Raw genomic sequence first — 24,859 nt, 5'->3', positions numbered from 1 at the left:
ATTGATACTGACAGTTACACAAACTTGTAATATGAGAAACGTGTTTCAGAAATTAAATACTTTGACTTCACATGTAAAATAACATCTTTTAACACTCCTACGAAAATTGGGGCCTAATAGGCCCCAGAGCAACTTGAAAGGTTATTAATATTAGGCTAATAATTTTGTATTTAAATGAAATTGCCATTAACTGACCCTATCACTTTATATTTTAAGGAGTAATAATATTTTGACTTTTCAGACATTTGCGAAATAATATTTAAATTTTTTTAAACATCCACTAAGGGTATTTTGGGGCCTATTAGGCCCCAGATCAAAACATAAAATGACTTTATTTATTTCCTAAATAATTCTAGAACAGGCCTGGGCAACCGAAAAAAGCAAATTATAGTAAAAATATATTAATTTTACAACTTCTTTTCAAAAGATGGATATTTAGGATAATAACTCTACTCCAACAATAATTTTAGACGGTCTTGATTATTGCCTAGTTTGCCCACGCCTGTTCTAGAACATTCTAGAAACTTTACAGAAGTAGTTAGAATAATCTAGAACCCACAAATCCTATAAAAAATATAGGAGCTGAAATCTTCAAACCGTGTCAAAAATGATATCTCTTGATGAAGCTGTGCGTTTACTGACAAAACCATCCGACGATGAAAGTGAACATGATAATGTCGAAGACTACTCTGAAAGTTGTGATGATGATCCTTCTGAAGCCGAAAATGATGAACAAATCGTGCCGTACCCTTCTGAAAGTGAAGAAAGTAATCAAGAAGATCCTACTACGATGCCAGTGAACGAACTTTTGTCCAAAGATAAGAATTTTAGTTATTCAACAACACCTTCAAGGATCAACAGGAGAACCGCAGCTCTCAATATATTCAATGGGAACCCAGGCATAACAAGGCAAGCTGCTCCAAGAGTCGCTACACCATTCGAAACATTCAAAATTTTCATTTCTGATAATATGATGGAACAAATCATTCACTCAACAAACACCGTCATGAAAGAACCAATTTTTGAAGAAGACCTCTGGAAATGGATCGCAGCTAATCTTTTCCTTGGAATAAGCAAATCCAAAAATGCATCGATAGACGAAATGTTTTCAACCGAATTCGGTTTGCCATTTTTGCGAAAACTGATTACACAAGACAAATTCAAAAAAATGTGCTCAAAAATTAGATTTGACATCCACTCTCAAAGAAATAGAGAAATCAAAGATCCCGCCATCTCTGGAGTCTGGAATTTTTTCATTGAAAATTTCAAAAACAGTTACAACCCAAGCGAATACCTGACAGTGGATGAACAACTATGTAACTTCAAAGAAAGAGTTGGTTTCAGAACATACATTCCGACAAAGCCAGGCAAATACGGAATAAAGATTTGGTGCCTAACAGATGCAAAGACAAGTTACCTCCTCAACGCTCAAATTTATACTGGAAAGGTTGGAAATACGACAGAAACAAATCAAGGAGAAAGAATAGTCAGAGAACTGAGTCAGCCATTTCTTGGAAAGGAAGGACAATAACGACAGATAATTTCTTCACAACAATGACACTTGCCAAGTACCTACGAACAAAAAGAACAGGACTTGTTGGAACCATACGAAAATCAAGAACCTTCCTGCCTCCTGAAATAAATGCAAAATCTAGAGAGTTATCACCAAAGTTTTTCTACCATGACGACATCACTCTTCTCAGGCACTCAGACAAACCAGGAAAATATGTGCTACTACTGAGTTCTCAGCATCAGTCTTGTGAAGTAGAAGAGAATGGAAAGCCCGAAATCGTCAATCTTTACAATGCAACGAAGGCAGGTGTCGACACTCTCGATCAACTGGTGAGATATTATACAACAAAGAGGCGATCAAAGCGCTGGTCAGTCTGCATATTCTATAACATTCTAGATCTTGCTGCGTACAATGCTTTCGTTCTATACTCGACAAAACATCCAGAATTTCTTCGTCAACATAAATCAAGAGCCAGAAGAGAATTTATACGGCAATTGGTGCTTGAAATCAAAGAAATTTACTGCAAAGATAATGACAAAACAACCTCATGTGAACCGCCTGCAAAGAGGGCAAAAAGAGGACGATGCCATTTGTGCGGCAGATCAAAAGATAGACAGTCGAAAATTGTTTGCTCAAATTGTAAAAAAAAATGTTTGTCAGAGCCATTCTAAAGTTGTTTGTAATGAATGTTGCTAAATCACTGTGTTTCTGTTGGAAAAATATATGGGGCCTGATAGGCCCCAAAATCACTTTAGTGGATGTAAATATTTTTTTCGTAGGAGTGTTAATGCAGATTATAAGTTAGTAGAAGTAAATTATTCGTTTGACGATGTGAGGTTATGATAGCAATATATCGGTGGCAGTGAAGTAACGATCGTCTTGAGTATCGAAGATGGTGACAATGTATACATGGTTATTCAGTGTTTTCTGTCTTATAGTAACTTTCAGTTATGTTCATGCAAATGCGCTTACAGATATTAAATTAGATGAAAAGGCGAGGGGAATTCATCGAATTGACTCGGAAAATATTCTTGCATATGTATGTTTGTTAATTTTAACAGTTTGTACAATTTGGCTTTTCAAGCGCAAACGAGCTCGCTTTCTTCATGAAACTGGCCTCGCCATTATCTATGGTGAGTTCCAGAATTTGCGTTTCTTTTTCTTTTACGAAAGCTACGCTACGTTACTTAGATTAACTCTGCAATTCGAATGTTGACACAGAGCGAATTTCTTTATTAATTGTGTCATGTGTGAATAATCATTAAATATGAACTGGCTGTAGAATCTTGTGTTTCGGTCTTTAGTCTATTAGTATTGACTGGTACTTAACATACTTGATATTATTTGTGTGATGTATCTTGAGTTATAGTAATGATGTGCGATTAATTTCACTCAATGTTTCACTGACGTATGTAATGAAATATATAAATTATTCCTAAACATCAGGTGAAATGTGTTCTAGTCTAACTTCCATTAACAGGTAGAATAATGAAAATATACTTGAGCATTGAATAACGAATATTGTACTAACATAAATAATATTCTTTTCAACATTGTCTTTATTAAAACTAATTTTGTTTTTCTACAGTGTGACAATTTAATGTTGATAGCATATGAATACTGTTCTTGTAGTGTTTTTATTACATTTTTCTGTTATGCTTTAATCTATCTTTGTTGTATTTAGTATATATTTTTTAATACAAGTTTTATATTTCTGAGAGAAACAACCAGATATTACTGTTTGAAAGTGTTTCCTTGAAAAAAATAAACATGGTTGTTACATGTTAGTATAGAAATTTGATTTTAGCTAAAATTGAATTATTGTTTTTTAGACAACATGTTAAAGAATAAAAAAGTAGGTGCAAGAGTGATAAATTATAACTTTTTTAGTTCTGAAAGTATACATGAATTCTGTTTCAGTGTTAAACTTATCTGTAAAATGAACATAAAATAACCACTTATAATCGTGAATCCATGTTTAGGAATTAAAACTGCTGATTATTTATTTCTGACTCTTGAGTTGTACAGTGACTAGTTAAGGCTGTCAGATATGGTGTTTTAATATTGTTATCAATGAATTAATATTTTTATAGGACTTGTGATTGGGGCGATCATTAGATATAGTGCCGAAGACACTGAAATTTCATTTGTCAATGTAAAGCCAACATTCAATAATGTGACTGTCATGGACTTGCCACCTGACAGTTTATTCTTCACAATGAAAGTGAGAACTGGTGAAGGAGATTTCAAAATGGAAACTGAAAGTGAGAATAAACGCATGCATATGTGTTTAGGTGGAGAAGTAACTGATGTGGAGAGTCAGAATATTGATCAAAAGGTAGAAAGCTTGTTTTCAATTTACTTCTAGCTTTAGTATTTTACAGCAGTTAATTTTATTTAGTATAATTGACAAACAGATATTCATTTTACAATTTTAAGAATTTAAGAAATTGCATGTATATCAGTATAAGCCTAACCAGGCTTTGTGTGCTCTACTCTTCTAGAACTAACTAATTTGTACAGTATCAAAAATGAGGAATGCAAGTAATATGAAGTAATAACAATATAACAGTGGTAAAGGTTTACAAATTCACATACTGGAATTAAAAGCTTGATAAGACAAGAGCACTTGTTTTTTTATGATGTGGCACATATACAAATGCATACTTACTGTTCAAGTTAAACTTGATATTTTACATATGTATGTGTGCATGTTTATTCATGTATTTTGTGAGTGGTTGTATTTCTATGAAACATAAATGTATATGTAACACATAATACATCTTTCACTGAATATGATCATATTAATTAACAACATGTATAGGTTTGTTTTTATATCAAACTTATCAGATGTAAGCAATTTAAATCATTTACAAAGACAGTATTCTGCTTGTATTGTTTTACTAAAGCAGTATATGATTTATTTATTATCATTTGCATAATTATTAATAATTTCTGAAGAAACATAATCTAACTGTAGAAACCAGACTGAAGAGTAACTTGTAAATTTATTAAACCTGTTATTTGTACCAAACTTCCTATAATTATTAGAAATTTCACAGAGCTACACATTATTAGAAAGGATTTTATTTTGCAGGAACCTATATTACCTTTGGTAATTATAGTTTGTTATAAATATTAGCATAAATATAATGCAAAACAGTACTTACCTGGCCTGGCACAGCGAAGTGGTTAGGGCACTTGATTCGTAGTGTGAGGGTCATGGGATCAAATCACTGTCACACAAAACATGCTTGCCCTTTCAGCCATGGGGGTGTAAATACTGACAGTCAATTCCACTATTTTTTGGTAAAAAAAGTAGCCCGGTAGTTAGCAGTGGATGGTGATGACTAGCTGCCTTCACTCTCGTCTTACACTGCTAAATTATGGATGACTAGTTCAGACAGCCCTCATGCAGATTTGCACAAAATCCAAAAAAGAAACAGTACTTACCTCTAAGGAATTCCAGAATAACTGAGTAATTGTTGAAAAATAGTCTTTAAAAAAGAATATTTTTTATATATGTATATATAATCTTTCAAGTAATTTTTTTTATAATAATGTTTTTAACTATGATAGTTTTAAGTCTATGTTGTTTATTGTCTTGAATTTGATTGGCTGTAGCACCTAAAACAAAAAAATACCAATATTGTAATTAATTCAACTTATTACTGCTGGAGTTCATATATGTAGTTTGTCAACTCATTAAACTTAGTGTTGTAACGCTTAGTCAAAAACATGAAATATATGATAGCCTGCTTATATGTCATGTTAAGTTATCCTTTTAGTGTGAAAGTCATTTCAAGAAGAAGTGGATAGGCTTACAATATTATGACTTACAGTAATTTGACAAATAATGATTGATAAGCATTATGAAGTAGTTTCATTTTGGAGAACTTACAACATTATGCTTGTAAATCATTGATTTACAATTTTGTAATTTACTGTTATGTTAGTGTAATACATTTCAGTATAAAAGTAACATAAAGACTATAAATAACTGAGAGTAGATAACTTGAAAACATTCCCAAAGAGATACCAGGTCGACTAAGTATGCAAGAAGAAGTATTAACACAGAATTATCTGTAATCATTCTATTTATGAGGAATGTTATGAAGGAAATACTAAAATGGATTAGCTGTGAAGAAGAAGCTATAATGAAACAAATTGAGATTCTCATGAACAACAGGATTTAAACAAATTGAGATTCTCATGAAGAACAGGATTTAAACAAATTGAGATTCTCATGAACAACAGGATTTAAACAAATTGAGATTCTCATGAACAACAGGATTTAAACAAATTGAGATTCTCATGAAGAACAGGATTTAAACAAATTGAGATTCTCATGAAGAACAGGATTTAAACAAATTGAGATTCTCATGAAGAACAGGATTTAAACAAATTGAGATTCTCATGAAGAACAGGATTTAAACAAATTGAGATTCTCATGAAGAACAGGATTTAAACAAATTGAGATTCTCATGAAGAACAGGATTTAAACAAATTGAGATTCTCATGAAGAACAGGATTTAAACAAATTGAGATTCTCATGAAGAACAGGATTTAAACAAATTGAGATTCTCATGAAGAACAGGATTTAAACAAATTGAGATTCTCATGAAGAACAGGATTTAAACAAATTGAGATTCTCATGAACAACAGGATTTAAACAAATTGAGATTCTCATGAAGAACAGGATTTAAACAAATTGAGATTCTCATGAAGAACAGGATTTAAACAAATTGAGATTCTCATGAAGAACAGGATTTAAACAAATTGAGATTCTCATGAACAACAGGATTTAAACAAATTGAGATTCTCATGAAGAACAGGATTTAAACAAATTGAGATTCTCATGAAGAACAGGATTTAAACAAATTGAGATTCTCATGAACAACAGGATTTAAACAAATTGAGATTCTCATGAAGAACAGGATTTAAACAAATTGAGATTCTCATGAACAACAGGATTTAAACAAATTGAGATTCTCATGAAGAACAGGATTTAAACAAATTGAGATTCTCATGAACAACAGGATTTAAACAAATTGAGATTCTCATGAAGAACAGGATTTAAACAAATTGAGATTCTCATGAACAACAGGATTTAAACAAATTGAGATTCTCATGAAGAACAGGATTTAAACAAATTGAGATTCTCATGAAGAACAGGATTTAAACAAATTGAGATTCTCATGAAGAACAGGATTTAAACAAATTGAGATTCTCATGAACAACAGGATTTAAACAAATTGAGATTCTCATGAACAACAGGATTTAAACAAATTGAGATTCTCATGAAGAACAGGATTTAAACAAATTGAGATTCTCATGAACAACAGGATTTAAACAAATTGAGATTCTCATGAAGAACAGGATTTAAACAAATTGAGATTCTCATGAAGAACAGGATTTAAACAAATTGAGATTCTCATGAAGAACAGGATTTAAACAAATTGAGATTCTCATGAAGAACAGGATTTAAACAAATTGAGATTCTCATGAACAACAGGATTTAAACAAATTGAGATTCTCATGAAGAACAGGATTTAAACAAATTGAGATTCTCATGAACAACAGGATTTAAACAAATTGAGATTCTCATGAAGAACAGGATTTAAACAAATTGAGATTCTCATGAACAACAGGATTTAAACAAATTGAGATTCTCATGAACAACAGGATTTAAACAAATTGAGATTCTCATGAACAACAGGATTTAAACAAATTGAGATTCTCATGAACAACAGGATTTAAACAAATTGAGATTCTCATGAACAACAGGATTTAAACAAATTGAGATTCTCATGAACAACAGGATTTAAACAAATTGAGATTCTCATGAACAACAGGATTTAAACAAATTGAGATTCTCATGAAGAACAGGATTTAAACAAATTGAGATTCTCATGAAGAACAGGATTTAAACAAATTGAGATTCTCATGAACAACAGGATTTAAACAAATTGAGATTCTCATGAAGAACAGGATTTAAACAAATTGAGATTCTCATGAACAACAGGATTTAAACAAATTGAGATTCTCATGAAGAACAGGATTTAAACAAATTGAGATTCTCATGAACAACAGGATTTAAACAAATTGAGATTCTCATGAAGAACAGGATTTAAACAAATTGAGATTCTCATGAACAACAGGATTTAAACAAATTGAGATTCTCATGAAGAACAGGATTTAAACAAATTGAGATTCTCATGAACAACAGGATTTAAACAAATTGAGATTCTCATGAAGAACAGGATTTAAACAAATTGAGATTCTCATGAAGAACAGGATTTAAACAAATTGAGATTCTCATGAAGAACAGGATTTAAACAAATTGAGATTCTCATGAAGAACAGGATTTAAACAAATTGAGATTCTCATGAACAACAGGATTTAAACAAATTGAGATTCTCATGAACAACAGGATTTAAACAAATTGAGATTCTCATGAAGAACAGGATTTAAACAAATTGAGATTCTCATGAACAACAGGATTTAAACAAATTGAGATTCTCATGAAGAACAGGATTTAAACAAATTGAGATTCTCATGAAGAACAGGATTTAAACAAATTGAGATTCTCATGAACAACAGGATTTAAACAAATTGAGATTCTCATGAAGAACAGGATTTAAACAAATTGAGATTCTCATGAAGAACAGGATTTAAACAAATTGAGATTCTCATGAAGAACAGGATTTAAACAAATTGAGATTCTCATGAACAACAGGATTTAAACAAATTGAGATTCTCATGAAGAACAGGATTTAAACAAATTGAGATTCTCATGAACAACAGGATTTAAACAAATTGAGATTCTCATGAAGAACAGGATTTAAACAAATTGAGATTCTCATGAAGAACAGGATTTAAACAAATTGAGATTCTCATGAACAACAGGATTTAAACAAATTGAGATTCTCATGAAGAACAGGATTTAAACAAATTGAGATTCTCATGAACAACAGGATTTAAACAAATTGAGATTCTCATGAACAACAGGATTTAAAACAAATTGAGATTCTCATGAAGAACAGGATTTAAACAAATTGAGATTCTCATGAAGAACAGGATTTAAACAAATTGAGATTCTCATGAAGAACAGGATTTAAACAAATTGAGATTCTCATGAACAACAGGATTTAAACAAATTGAGATTCTCATGAACAACAGGATTTCTTTTTGTCTTGATGTAATAGTAATAGATATTCTTTAACTTATGTACAATAAATAAATCAAATGGCTTTGAAACTAGCAGAGTGGTAGACCAGTGGCATATAATAAATTTCATAAAATTCTAATATGTTTTATTTGATAGTACTGAAAAATGAAGAAAAATTCAAATAAAGGAAAAATTATCCAGTAACAAGCACATCCAATGAATGGGTAGAATCTCTTCAACATAGTTATTTACTATGAGAAAATATGACCATTTATGAACAACTGGTCACTCTTTGTGGTAGATTCCCTCTTTAAACTATATTCTATGCAAACATGGATCAAACTTTGAGTTTGTTCTGATAAGTGACACTTCTTATGCTTATAATATGTAAGTGTATGCAGGAAAAGAACAACCGTGTATAGAGGATTGTTATGAGTATGATCCAAGAGTTAGTAAATTATGTTATGTAATTTATAATAAATTCTTTGTGAGTTTATATCAGGTCATGAAATTATTGGAAATGTACAACTACTGATACTTAGTGCAATAAGAAAAAAAATCAGGCAGACTTGAATCTGAAATACTGAAAGTTTTTCCTTGTTGACTTAGAACTCATGCTGTATCCAAAATGTGATTTAGGATTTCTGTATGTAATTTATGTAATGCATAGCATATGTCACTCTCTCATAATTCTCTGCTTTCTCATCTCAGATTTCTTTGTTAACAATCACGTTTCCTACATTGTGAGATCTTTTTTATTCCATGACGTATTCTGAAATTGATGCTACTTGTGAAGCAAATACTTCTATTTCTGCTTCATTCAATCCTCCTTATGATTGTGTTTCTGATTTTGCTCTTTTGTATCTGGTGAAACTCTATTTCAGCAGCCTTCCTAAGCCATTCATGGAATTCTTGTAACTAAATTGGTAGCATTTATCAGTCAATGTATTTGTGCCATTTGTCAAGTCTTTAGGATTTGACTTTGACAAGTAACAAGGTGTCTTGGATGCTAATAGTATGAATCAATACTCTCTTCTTTTATTCATGAACAAGCTAGTTTTTTTTTTCAGCTCAGGCTTTCCCACTTTTATCTGAAAAGCAGGATTTACTAGCCAGCCCTACTCCTGATGAGGGTTCTGGTGAATTCATTTACATTTTCTTCCCAGGTATGTAACATTTGACATGTTGAACCTCTTTCTATTTCATTGAGGGATCCAGTGTGTTGTTACAGGATATCATATTGGTAGCATTTTCTTGCCCTCTTTTCCTGACATTCAAATTGCAGCTAATACTTTTAGAAATCAAGATGCTTCTGAATGACATCTTTTGCCATGTATTTCTTATTCTTCTTGCCTTTTAGTGGAATCCTTTTTATTTCATTTATATGCTGAAACTAAATCACAAATTGTGTTTGTAGGGAATTTGTCCACATAGTGTTCTTCTGTCATGTCAGTATTTGCATATTTGTTCTGCATGCCATAATTATGATGATTTTGTAGCTTTCTTCATCTGCTTAGTTATTGACTATATTGGCTGTAACCTGTTTTCATTCTCATCATTCCTTTTTATTTTTCAGGAGCAATTATCAGGTTACATGTTTTATTTGTTTGAAGTATTTACTGACTTGGTTTCTGTTTCTGCATGGCTTGCAGGTTTTTTGTGTGTTATATCATAAGCTATTTTGAAGGGGATTCATCTCCTCCATGCTTGCATTGCTGATAACCACCTTTGGGTTACTTTCTGGAATCCTTTTGTTTTTTATGGCATTTCTCCTGAATTGGTTTCTCAGTCATGAAAACTCAAAAGTAGGAGTTGATTAAGGCTGTGATTTCATCTATTTCTTTATGACCTCATTCTACTGTTTGATATTCAGGTAGTACTAGTCATAACTCTGCATTGCACAATTCAGCTGCTGCTCATCTCTATACTTCTTATGTTTCTTGCTCCTTTCTATTGTAAAAAAGGTGGTACAAGTAGGGAGGGAAATCACAACCCAAACAGTGGTTTTCCTCCATTTCACACAGCTTCTCATTTACATCTTTTTAAGGAATGTGGACTTCTTGTTTTCAATTCAGTATCAAATATTGTGATTCACAAACCTTCACATCTATTTCTGTTCTGTAGATTGGGGAGTAATTTATTAATTCATAGCCCTTCCTTTTAGTCTGGCTTTAGATTGCATCTTTATGAATTCAGTCAAAGCTACATATCAATTTTCATCATTACACAAATTATTGGTTTATATTTGCATAGTTCTATTAATAGCATTGACTCACACTCTTTGTACCACTCATTTTGTTTTCTCTGTATTGGATATTTCATATGTCCAAGTATAAGCTGGTGCCTACTCAGTATCACATATATCAAGGTACTATTCACCCATCAGCTTTGGTTTTACAATCCATAGGGTCTCAAGTGCTTCTACTTCTTTCAACTTGTCCTTCTGCCAGATATGTTGTATCTGTTTTGAAGATGGTAACTTCTCTCTGTGATGCAATTCTCACAATGTCATGCTATAAGAGACACATTTGATGGGTTCTTGTCTCTCAGTGGTGTCATACTATCTCAACAAGTTTTACTATTTTAGACAACTCTTGAGTACCTTCAGGTGTGACTTAATCACAAATTTACCACAGTAGGTTCTCCTCCTTATTTCATTTATGTCATTCACAAATGCCTCAGTGTTATTCTGAGTAGGACTTAAGTCTGTTTTAGATTTCTAGCATCATTCCCTTTTGAACATTTTGCAGTGTGTTTACAATACCATCTTTACCTGAAGACATATTTTCTTTTTTTTTACTTCAGGAATAAATGGTCAAATATGTTTACCATTAATACTTCTTGTCAAGTGTTTCTCTTTTCCTGGAGGACTCTTTATATTCCTATTTGGCCTTCCTCCAGAAAACTTGGGCAGTAAGAGAGGCCACATTTTTTTTTCTTTTCCCTATTATGCTACCTGTTGTGATTAACTCTGTTTCTCATTTCACAGGATGTTCAATATTATACTAGAGTTTTTCCTGTTATCTGGTATGAAGATAATATTTTTGAGGTATTTGTTATGGCAAACATTGCTTCTTGATTTTGTTCCATTCACATTAACAAATTGATTTATGCAGTTAATCTATTTTATATGCAAAATCGGCTCGTTTGGGCTGAGAAAACACTTTTACATAGAAGATTAACAACGTTCGACCTTCTTTGGTCATCGCCAGGTTCTATGTAAAGTGTTTTCAGCCCAAACAATTTTGCATATAAATTTCTCAACAAGTGGGTTTCTCGTCATCACTGATGAGTTAATCTATTTTATTTTTCTTGATGTTTTCAAACACCTTTGATGTGTTTTTTGGGTTAAATATAATCATATTTGCCATTTGGCTATTGTCTTTAACATTTCAATATCAATACCTTTCAGAGAACATTTTAAAGGCTAGCACATGGATGAATTATAATACTTTTTGTAGTCTCATCATCATCATCATATTCTTGTTTCTTCAGCTTTAGGGTTCCACTTGTTGGTGAGTTTTGTTTTTCTTTCTCTTTGCTCAGTATCTGTTTTTCATGAATTTTAGGATATACAGACTTGTCCTTATTTTCTTTTCATACTCTAAGTATATTAAAAAACAACACAATAGCTCCTTCTATTAAGAGCTTCTTTTGTATTAATATGAATCAATCCAGTTAGGAATCTATATATGTTTTTCTTCCACACTACTCTCTCTGCACTGGGGCTTCATAAGAGGGCATGTTTTCCCTCTGGAAGTGGACTGATGGTGCCACCTAGTGGTTGATGATGCCTTAGCCAATCCCTTTTCCATTTCTGGGTGCATGTCCTTGCATGGTATTAGAGATTTAACTAGATGCCTCTGCTCCAACCAGAATGGTTTCATCTATATTTTTATTTTATGCTTTGATGTTCCCATTGCTTTTTTAAATTGTTTTAAATTTGAATAGTTAATTCTTTAGCAGCTGCATACATTTTTACGTTGTAAATGTGTATTTCACAGAAGGATACACAGTGTAAGGGTTATTTGTAACACTCATAACTTGAAAAGAAACTCAGAAATTACTGTAAATGATGAAGACAAACAAAACAAGTTTTTGGTATTGTATTACTGCATAATTTTTGTTGGAAGTTTGTTACTTATTGCATGGGAAACTTTGTATGTATACTTGTGTAGTGTACGTGTATGTGTTTTATATTGTATTTCATTTGTGTTCATAACGTCTTGTGGAATGCATGCATTTTTTGTATTCCACAGAAGAAGAAAGTCAGAGAGCATTATTACTTGTTCTCATTTGTAAATATTGAGATGTTCAATTTGCCTGTGCATTGTAAGTGCCAAAGCATAAAAAAACTACGTATTTGCATTGCTCCATAGCTCTACAACACTACCTGCTACATGTAAATGCAATTTTCTTATTTACTAGTGAACTTTTAAGGTTTTATATTAATTTTTTCTTAACTAAAATTATTTTTTAACTTGTATTTATGTTTCCACATTGTCTGTTTTTTTAATTTTTTCAATATTGTTGTAATTTGGAAAAAAACAAAACAGTAGGTTTAAAGTACCCTCTTGCTACTGTGTGGTCATAAATATCACTAGTTGATTCAGTATATTAGGTCATCCCTAAAATAATGTTTGATTTTAGGTTCAGAAAAAGAGAAAGAATTATTGATTAAATAACATTTAAATCAATAATGTATGTTCCATTATTATTAATTACTTCCTGCCAATAATTCACAAGCTTCTGAATGCCTCTTCTATAAAAATTCTTGGGGTTTGGAAGAAAAGAAGGTAGAGAGGGTAGTTTTGACATCTTCATGTGTTCCAAGCTCTTTTCCATCAAGATAATTCTGGAAACTTTGGAATAGATTAATCAGATGGAGCAAGATCTGGAGGATAAGGAGGATTTGGAAGTTTTTCCCACTCTAGCTCTTCAGTCTTTGCAGATGTGATCCTTGTATGGGGCCGTGCGTTATTCTGGTGTAACACAACACCTTTACAATTGATCAAAGTGGGCCTCTTTTCTTTCAGTGCAACATTCAAGAGCTCTAACTGTTGACAATAGAAGTCTGATGTAATCATTACATTGAGTGGCAGCAACTCAAAGTGGATCACACCAACAGTATCCCACAAAACACTTAAGACTTTTCTAGGGTGGAGGTCCATTTTGGGCTGTGCTCTAGCCAGTTTACCTGTACTGAACCATTGTCTGCACTGCTTAACATTTTTATAAAATATCCACTTTTCATCTCCAGTCACTAACCTGTCCAAAAAAAGGTGAGTTACATTCACGAGAGTGCAGAGAAGTGCAAATATTCACTCTTGCTCTAAGGTTGGCTTTTGCCAAATCATGGAGAACCCATTTTCCAAGTTTTGACACCTTTTCAAGACATTGCAGATAACAATGAACTATTGAATGGGTTGAATTAAGCTTCTGTATCAGTTCTTCAACTGTTACAGCATAATCTTCATCAAGTACAACTAGCAGCAAGTCATCATTAAAATCAACAGGATGACCTGAATGTGGCTCATCACTTAAGCTGTAGTTACCTGATCTGAGCTTCTGAAACCACCTTCGACATTTTCTTTCATTGAGAGACTGTGCACCATAAACAGCTTGAATGTTTTTTGTAGTTTCTGCTGCACTATTGCCTTTTTTAAACTCATAAAGCATTATATGTCCAATGTGTTCTTCAGACACATCCATCTTCATAAGGATTTATTTTATTAATAATCTGAAAGAAGTGGAGTTGGGTTAATTTCTTTTATTTGTCTGAACATTTTTATACATGTCCTACTACATATTTTAGTCATTAAAGCCTTCTACAAAGACAGAAATGCTTATGCACTTTCTGTATTAAATTTTTGGACATTACTTGTGGGATGAACTGATATTTAAACAATATAAACTACATTTAAGCTTTGAAAAAAGCATTACTTGACCTACTTTTACCTACAAGTAAAATAAATTAGTAAAAGCTCTGTAATCAAATGTGAACATTTGAACTTTTTTCTAATATATTATTACTGTTTTGTTGTCTTTTTTGTCTTAGGCAACTTTTGATCCAGAGATATTCTTCAACATAATTCTTCCCCCAATTATCTTCAATGCAGGATACAGTTTGAAGAGAGTGAGATAGTGTTTCATTACTTTTTTGTTGTTTCTAATAAGTATTTCTAACTGACATGACATTCAGTTTTTATTCATCGTAATGCACAAATGATGTTCTTTTAATTTACAACAGTGGTTCTCAGATATTTGTTGCATACATCCCACCAGACTTATTGATTTTAATATTGGCATAGCAAAATGTGGTCTACATGCTATCCTGCTGTTTGCTCTTCATAATTATGCAATCTTTCTATCAATCATAGATTAAGAAGCATTGATATACAGTTTATTTTTTTTGACAGTGTAGTATTTACTTTTTGTGGCTTTAACCTGTTCAGTGCTGTAGACGAGATAGATAACTCTTCCAAGTCGATCGGTAACAGAATGCCATAGACGAGTTAATTCGTTCTCAGTTATACATAACTTCAATGCTAGATGTCAGCACCATACATGCATTTGCCCTACTTACAAATTGTTTCACTTTTCGATCCAAAATGATGTCACGAAAAGAGTTACAAAATGAAGAAGCATTAGAGTTGTATTGTAGCAGCTGAAATACTTGGGAGTCAACAGGTTAAAGACTTAAGTAAAAAAATTGATGTATTACTGTTTGTAAGTCCAATGAGAAAATCATAATAATACAGCAAGGATGGCATGTCTTTCACTAATAATCAATGCAATCTTAATGTCTTACTTTATAACAACATAAGTTTATAGTTAAACTTAACTTAGTGCTGTATTGAATAATTTCTTTTGTTTTATTTAGAGATTTTTCTTTCGCAACCTTGGAGCTATAATGACTTTTGCTTTTATTGGAACAACAATATCTTGTTTTGTTGTTGGGTAAGTGTGACAATTACATGCATGTTTTGTTTGTCTCTCTGTTCCTTTTATGTGTGTGCATAAATTATATAAATTGTGTATAAAATATCCTAATAAATTATTTTTTTTATGTATGTGCATGTATCTTTAGAGGATCTTCCCCAAGTTACTCTTGTATAGATTTAAAACATGAAAATACCTCCAAAATCTTTTATACAAAGTATAGAATGCAGTAAATAGTTTAGTTAAGTTTTTTTTCCATTTCATCCATTGAGGAATAACAAATAGATTGATTTCATGTTTGCTTCATAATGCTTTTATTTTCATCAGTTCCTAGTTTGGTTAAAGACAAAATGGGTGTATCAACACTATTGTTTGAAAGCCATTTGGTCCATGGGTAACCATTGACAACAACTTTTCTGAAATTTACCAAACCAAATAAACACCAACATATCAGTCATTCAGTATCCTTTTCTAAGATTTATGTTATTACCAGACAGTATAACTGCTTATACTTCTCTATTTATAAACACACAATGATGTGTAATAACACTTATTGTTCAACTAATTATCTGTAGTTAAGTAAAGAATGATGTAGTTTTAAAAAAAAAGTACCAAAACTAGTTGTTAAAACTTCAATACTGTTTAGCTTCATATTTTGAGTAAAAGATATTTATTTAATACATTCATCAAATAAGGTGTGACACTTTCTTTTCAATCACAACTAGGAATTTAAGATTTGGAACAAATATCTCTACTTTGTGCAAGTCTATTTTCATTATTACCAGTTGATGACTTCTTGACTTTTCCGTGGTCATTCTCCTTTTCTTTCATCAGTTCTCAAGGACCTCTACCAACTTCTTTTGTTTTTTGTCACATTGTCTTTTTTATGTGGAATTTCCTTTTCATAACTTTCTCCTCCTATTGGTTGGTTTAAACAGATCATTTGTTACACTGTGGGAGATATTCCATAAATCTTTTTATTTCAACTCCCATTATCCTCATCATCTTTCCACTTCTTTTGTCCGTAGCCATCATCACATTGAGGTTTCTTCTGCTTCTGGGTTTTGTCTTTTATCCAGCTTCCATTCTCTGATCATCCCAAAGTCTCCAAATAGGACAGTGGCTGATTATTTCCTTTTCTTTCAGCTTCTATAAATACAACCATCTCAAAGTACAAAAACATATATATATATATATATACTAGAGACAGTGGAACTTGCCAGAGAACCATTGATTCCTCATAGAAAATACTTCTTTCTCCCAAACTTTTTGTGAAATAGTGGTTACTTCTACTCCTGCTGTTGAGATAAGGTTTTTCCCCCAAGTCTGCTTTGGCAGTTTATATTTTACCTTCTAAGCCATATTTCTACTTCAAAACAAGAAAAAAAACATGCCACAAGCTTTGGTTCCTTGTCCATATACAGATGATAGATTATTTGATTTACACACCTCTTTGGTGTTCTTCCCTATTAAAATTCTTCTCTCTTTCTTATAGTAGAGTGTGAGAACTCTTGCTTCCCCAGTATCAAGCTTTTGGGTCAGTTGATATGGAGAGTTCCTTTCTGGGTTGGTGTAATCCCATTCATAGAGACTGAGTAGCTGCACTCCTTAATTGGAAGTAGGGCAGAGTTATCTTCTTGGAAGTGCAGTATAGGCCACTTCTAAACTAAGAACAGACCACTTCCTATGAGTGTGACCAGTCAGATGAGTTGGTGTTCACCTTTGGTTGCAGGTATGAATTGATTAATCTCTGCACACGTTTATTCTGGTAAATATATCACTGGTTAAAGTATCTGTTACATACTTTATGACTTGACTTGTTGTCATAACCTTAATGTATATACGTAGTCTGTTGATCACTTGATGTATGTAGGCCAGTTGAGTAGCCTTTACATTCCATCCATGTGTGGAACCTTTTAGTAGCACACGGGAAGTTCTTTTCACTGTAACTTTTCAAACAGTTACATGTTTTGGGCAAAGTGTATTTTTCTGCTTGAAATGGATGTGGTCTTCCATCAGGTAGTGATCTCTCTATATCTGTCCCCAGTGGGTGATACAGTTCATAGAATTTCAGTTTATATTGCCATATTATCAGTTAGAAGTGCATTTTTTTATTTCTTTCTCTTCATGTGTCTCCACTGTCTTCTTAATGTGGAATTCTAGCTATGTGTTTTGTAGGGAGTTTATTAGCATTTTTGAAATTGACATTTTTCTAACCTGAGAATGTAGTTCAGATAGATACATAACACTCCACAGAACCACTCATCCTTTCTTCTCACTTCTAGTGTGTTTCTTTTGTTTCATCAAGAGTGAGCTTCTGCTTGTAACAAAGTGCTCAAGTGGAGTATGGTGGATATCTTGCCTTTTATTGGCAGAGGGTATTGTTTAATGTTGATTGTGTAATAGACTGGTGCATTACACATTATTATGTGTAGGATTGAATGTTTCATTAAAACATGTTGTGCATGTGCAGAAACTTTCTAAGAATGATGTGCTTTGGCAGGTGCTTGATTTGCGGAATGGTGAATATCTTCAGACACATTTTCAGTTAAGGAAAATGTTAATGTTGCTGATGTTGATATACAAGTGTAAATACATAAAAGACCACTTTGTATTTAACAACATTTATTTTATCCTTATGTAGGGGTGTGGTGTATGGTTTTGTTCAGCTCATGCCACATTTAGAGTTTTCCTTCAATGACTCTTTATATTTTGGGGCCATAATATCAGCCACTGATCCAGGTAAGCACTGTTTTAAATTTGGATGAACATGCATATGTGAAGGAATACTTGTGTCTTTGTACAACATCTAGCTTTAATTTCAAACAAAAGTATTATTATATTTTATTCAGGGTTTTGTCTTGCAGATTAAATAGGCAAAGTCTCCCATTTTGGAGAAATATTTTCCATTTTTTTTACAAACAAAAATGTTTGGGAAACTTTATAAATGTGTACAAATTTACATGTTTATTTTTGAATCAAGAAATGTATCATTACACGTAGTTCTGTTGGTTTTATTCTTGATACACATTTCAAGTATTTTGTCATCATTCTCAATTAACATTCTTCCACTAGAGACTCCATGTTCTATGAAGTTATGATCTGCTATGTTGAATGATAAGTAGATATACTCTGTCTTATCTAAAGTGATTTGTATTTTACCTTTTAAAGATAACCACCTTTTTGTATAACTCTGCTTTTTCTAATTTACTAGAATGTATGCTTTTGAATGTTTTTAAAAATAATTATTTTTACTACTTTTTAAATTTGTTAAGACTTCTTAGCACTTAAATTATAATAAATAGAACCATGCATCAAGCCTAACTTAGTAAAGTTTCCACTAAACATCATGTAATATTTCAATATTTTTCTTTCACTGGTCATTGGCTGTACTTGAAATCTGATAGGTTAATCTGTGCCTATACCTTCTCAATTATAAATTATACCTTGTCCTAATAAAACAAGTTATCAACTTGTATGATTTTTATGAGATATAGAAGAACAAACTATTCTAAATAAACATCCATATTTTATAAGGACATGAGGCAGTTTTATTTGTGGCAACTAAAATATTAGAAATATATTGATTGTCTTCTCTTTCAATTTTTTTTAATGGAAATAGTTTGAATAAAAGGTTTTTTTTTTTTTACTCAAAGATGGACAAAACTGTCTGACCTAAAGGTAGCTTTACTTCTCTATTTACTGCTCTACGTTTTAAGAAAAATGAGTTTAAGAATGCATTTATAAATATTAATCTATATACATATATTATGTTTAATAATTGAAATATGACTGTATTTTACAAAATAACAGTCCACTAAAACATGGCAAAGACAGGTCACTTAGTAAAGACTAAGTGTCAATTTTATATTATTGGATACAGTAGCATGAGTGTACATACACTGCAACATTGTAACTTCTGTATTGTTAGCCAGGCCAAAATATCAGTATCGTAAAAATAATAAATATACATAAATGTATGGTGTTATGAAATTTAAGGTAGTTAGATAAAAAAACTTGCATTTTCATGTGATAATTTGTAGTCATTCTAGAATGAAAAAAGCATGATTCGTATTTATTACCTAATTTTTTATGATGGTTACAAGATTGGTCAAATTGACCAAGCCCATACAGAAATTCATTAGTGAATATAATAGATAAAATATATAATTCTTTTTAAAGAAACATTTGATAACTATGTAAACATTGCAAAGATTTCACATGTGAAATTTAAAAGTTTTCTGATGTATAAAAGTATTTTTAATCTTAAAATTAATATTACTTCACATGTTGTATATGCAACATGCAAAAATAAAACAAGCTTGAGAAAAACATTGCTTAACAAACCTTAAATAAAAGAAATTGATATTTTTTAGTTATGAAAGCCTTGTAATGTTTACTGATAACCTGTCAAATTTCATGAATTTACACTCACTAATTTAAAAGTTACAGCATGAAAACTATAACTAGAACAAAATTGTTATGAGATTGGTCTCAGGAATTGAGCCTGTGCTGAAAGTGTTAATATTACTGGTACAGGATCATTAAACCAGTTTCAACAGCCACATATATTAGTTTAATCCCTTCCATGTATTTCAGAACTAATTAATGTTTCCATACTTAGATAACCTTTAGTAATTAATACTCAGTGAAGAATACAATGTTAACATACTGATGCTGTTTGTTTTAGTGACTGTTTTGGCTATTTTCCATGATCTACATGTTGATGTCAACTTGTATGCTATGGTGTTTGGGGAGAGTATTTTGAATGATGCAGTAGCCATTGTTTTGTCAGGGTAGGTTTTTCATCTACATGATATTTGTATTACTGCACAAAAGAACAAGTTTGCATGATTTTCATCATAGGCTTTCTAATAAAGTTTGTAATTGTTTCTATTATTTTAAAAGTATAAAACCCTTTATTTGTTGTCTTTAACTGGATCACTGATATTTCTGTTGATTTATGTTATTCTTTTTATTGATCATTGAAGAAATTATAATAAATTTCATTTATGAACTGAAAATGTTTAATGAAGAAATTAAAACAATAAATTACCATACACAGTTATTAAAAGATTACCAAAATAAACAGACCTTAAATATGTATCACATGATGCATAAAAATATGCACATAACCTTAAACTGCAATATGAGAAAACCACATTTGTAATGTTTATTGTATTTTACAAAGGGAAATTTATGCAATATTCTAGATCACATTTTGATCTCCAAGTATTATAAGTATAAAAACTTTTTTAAAAAGTGTAGCTTAGTACTCTAAAATAATTTTATAACATAATATTTAGGGACAACATATGTACTTTACCACTTTGTTCTTTTAAAAATTTATCTTTTGAATGTTACACAGGTTATCACAGTGTGTTGAAGTATTTATTTCACCTATGATTTTTTTTTATTTATTTATTTTCAGAGCTATCAACAATTATGAGGAACATTACCATACTGTGTCAGGTTTTGAAGTTGGTGCTGCATTTAAGTCACTTGGGAACTTTGTGTACATTTTTGTGTGCTCTTTTCTGATTGGTTCTGTAACAGGTTGCTGTACAGCACTGGTATCCTTTTATATTATTTTTAATGTGAATCACTGTACTTTAAACAAAACGATAATGTATTTTGTTGAAGGTAAATTATTTGGTAAAAATAACCATAGACATTTATACATATTTTTTTTAAAATTAATTTTTTTTTCACAAAATGATATCCAGTAAGTAAAAAGAGGTGACTTAAAACTACAAGTTTGTTTAAAAAATATATATATGTATATTTGAACATAGTTGTGTATAATTACAAATAGCTTTGATAAATAATATTTTGAAGTAGTTAAAAATTATACTGTAATGATTTTGAGTATTTCATTGTTGTGTTACTAATTTATTTGAAGAAATTCAATTAATTTTGTAAAAAAAACATTAGTTGGAGATTCTTTATTATTATATTACTGATAATTGTTTCTTAGTACCTTTTGCTGTGCTTAATATAATATAATTTAATAAAAGTGTTCCACATGTTCATGAACAGAAATTTACCAGAATGTGTATTACAAAAAATATAATTAATTGTTTGTGAAATTTGTTGTTATCCTAGATCATTTTATTTCAAAATTATTCTGAGAATTATTTTCAGTGAAGTATGTATACAAACCCAGTGCTTAATTTACACAAGACTGAGATCCAGAAACTTCTGGAATTGTATTTTTACATCATTTGTTCTAGAATAAAGCATTGTATAAAACACCACCACAAGTCAAATCATATTAACTTTTATGGTTCACCTTATCAAGTGCCAGTTGAAAAGCTTAACTTTCAACAGTGTTTAATTACTTTTTGTTTTTCTTACCCAGTTTTAATATTTTATACTTAATAAATATTCAAGACATTTTTTCAAGATGAAGAGAGAATTTTTTTGGAAAAAAAATTATTAAAAAAATAGTGAAGTTAACATTAGTATAACTTGATGTAATGGTAGTAAATATTCTATATCTGGAATTAGTTGTTTAACCCAATATATTACCTAAAGTAATCCAGTTATTTTTAACAAATATCATAAAATCCTTTTTAACCAAGCTTTAAGTTATTGTTAATAAGTTACAAGGCTTTTACACTCCTCATAAACTTACAAGATTTTCTAAAAACTTGTATAATTTCAAAGCATATCTTTAAAGGTATCTTGTTATGCTGGTAAAACTACAAAATTTAGTGTTAAGTCAAACAGATATACCTGCACTCTTCATCTCCAGACAAAAGGTTATTTTTATTAATGTAAAACTTTTCCAATGTTGTTGTAGCTTATTAGTCTTGACTTTTCTTTAGCTGACAAAATTTACTCGTCTTTGTGACTTTTCTCTGCTAGAATCATCGTTATTTGTGCTGATGTCTTACAGCACGTTTCTGATGGCAGAATCTGCTGACTTAAGTGGTAAATTTAACCTAATCTAGATTGTACATTAATTTTATTTTATTGTTCTGGATATGTACAATCCTGGCCAGTTCCAGACTGATTTAGAGATCATTAAATGGACTTTTCAAAAAGGTAAAACAGTTGATAAATTTCGTAATCAAAAAATGTAATAGCACTTTACGTATATGCATATAAACTGTATCTAATGTTATTTAAAATGTTTACCTATTTTTTACAGATTGCTGTTAATACTAGAAGCTTCAGAATTCATTTGTGTGTGTATTTAAACCAATTAACATTAGTTTTTTAAAGTGGTTTTTGATACAATATCATACCCTCCCTCACAAAAAAGTTTTCCTCAAACAGCATTGCCCTCTGTCAAAACAAAGTTTTAATGCTCAATATTAGGTTTCCATCTCTCACTTTTGCATCTCTACATGCAAATGGTATGCAGCAGTTCTCCACCAATAGAAGCAGAAAACTACTACTATCAGCTAGATTTTCTCAACCAGCATTGCCCTCTGTCAGTACAAAGTTTTCCTTCTTTCACCTTTGCATAACTACATGCAAATGGTTATGCAGCAGCTCTCCATCAATAGAAGCATGAAACTACTCCTATCTTAACCAGCATCCTCTTCATGTGCTCTCATTAACTGCTACTTCATTGACAGTAGTCACATTCAGACTTGTTGGTTTTTTATGTACAGATTTGTCAACGTTTTCCATTTTACTATTAACTTGGGATTTTTTTACTGTTTATTTAAATGTTCATGTTTAAGTATTGTGAAATGTTGCTTTTTTATTACATTTTTCATATTTTTTTCAGGAACCCTTTTGCTAGTGTATTGTGGATCCCATTTTGTAGCAGGTGGTTTTTTTGACCAGGTATACTTTTTTTTTAAATCTGCATTGTCTATCCTGTGATCATGCTGCTAGTGTCAGTTACGTTGTAGCCTTTCCTAATTCACACCTGATGTACAATTCCAAGTGCTGTCAGGTGTTGGTTGCATATCCCTGTTCTGTTGTCATCTATGCTTAAACAATAACACTGCAAGATTTGGTTATGAATACTGTAGATATGGGGGGTTCTGTGGGACTGCTAGTAGTTCTTTCTAGTGGTTTTTGTGTTGTAAACATGTTTTTCCCTGACTGTATGCTCATGGACAAAACAAGTAAAGCAGACAGAGATTGTTGTCCTTCTCTGATGCTCTGGGGTGATGAAATATGGAGGCCTGTCCTCCTTAGTGATAAATCGTACCACTTAGTTGAAAGTAGAGTTGTGGCATTCCACAGGTGTCACTGGCATATTACACTTCCTAATGTGGACCTGATGTACAATTCCAGATGCATCAGTTTTTTTGGTTCTAGCACTATGCTGTATTTCTATCTATATATCTGACAGATTGTTTTTCCCTCTGTGTCTTTCCTCTTTACTATGATCTTATGGATGTGTATTCTGGTTTTGGTTGTACATGGGCTGGGCACAGTTAATATAATATGCAGATAGTGTGATGCTCTTCCCATCATGGACTTGATGTACAATTCTAGATGCATCCAGGTTTTGTTTGATGCACTTTTCCATTTCATGAATCTTTATATATCTATTATTGCAGTTTGCTACTCGTATCTAAGATGTTGCTCCTCCCTACCATTCCTTGTATATGCATTCCCAGTGAGTGGGTCAAATGTTGGTTGGAGTTGGCCAAATGTATGCTGGCCAGCATCCATCCTTGTACCATGGATTGAATGTCAAATACTCACTGGCACAAGGACTTTGCTTGGAGATGCACTCAAGGTATGCAGTCTCTCTTCCTACCATCTGCTGAATGTCAATTCCTGGCAGATCTGGTGTTGGTTATATCTGGACACAGCTCATGTTTTACCACTTATGTATGGCTGGATATCCTCCTCCTACAACAGACTGGAAGTATCACACCAATTTCCATCAGGTTTTGGACAGGAAATTTAATCCTACCCAATCTTTCCACTTTCCTACCATCTGCTGGATGTTGGTTCCTGACAAATCTATTGTTGATTTGTGTTGGAAATGCATGCAAGTGGTCACAGATTTTGATATGGAAGCTTGTCTTCTCTGCAGATTCTCATTTTGAGGTGAAGGGTAGGTGACCCTCTACCTACAGCAGATCTGATGTACATTCAGATATTGCCTGGTACTGGATGAGATCTAACTAACACAACAGTTTGTCATGCCCTAGTCACTCAAAACCCAGGAGTTCCATTCATCATTTAAATGTTTTCTGGGATTTCTTCATATTTTCCACCTTTTTGTTCATGACACTGATATAAAAAAAGTG

The 24,859-nt window shown here is 31.8% G+C and overlaps 1 protein-coding gene across 1 annotated transcript; it reads left to right on the top strand.

Moving 5' to 3' along the window:
- The first annotated feature begins 2,392 nt into the window (after positions 1-2,392).
- LOC143257746 (sodium/hydrogen exchanger 6-like) lies at positions 2,393-23,880 on the top strand. The gene is made up of 8 exons (XM_076516779.1): positions 2,393-2,646; positions 3,607-3,851; positions 14,743-14,820; positions 15,568-15,644; positions 18,271-18,368; positions 20,317-20,422; positions 21,058-21,199; positions 22,457-23,880. Exons 1-8 carry the CDS (start codon positions 2,406-2,408, stop codon positions 22,580-22,582), a joined length of 1,113 nt encoding a protein of 370 aa, XP_076372894.1. The 5' UTR covers positions 2,393-2,405; the 3' UTR covers positions 22,583-23,880.
- Positions 23,881-24,859: the final 979 nt, after the last annotated feature.

The sequence above is a fragment of the Tachypleus tridentatus genome, chromosome 7 (genome assembly GCF_004210375.1).
Source record: "Tachypleus tridentatus isolate NWPU-2018 chromosome 7, ASM421037v1, whole genome shotgun sequence".
Classification (NCBI taxonomy): Eukaryota; Metazoa; Arthropoda; class Merostomata; order Xiphosura; family Limulidae; genus Tachypleus; species Tachypleus tridentatus.
This window is presented reverse-complemented; position numbering and strand designations above follow the sequence as displayed.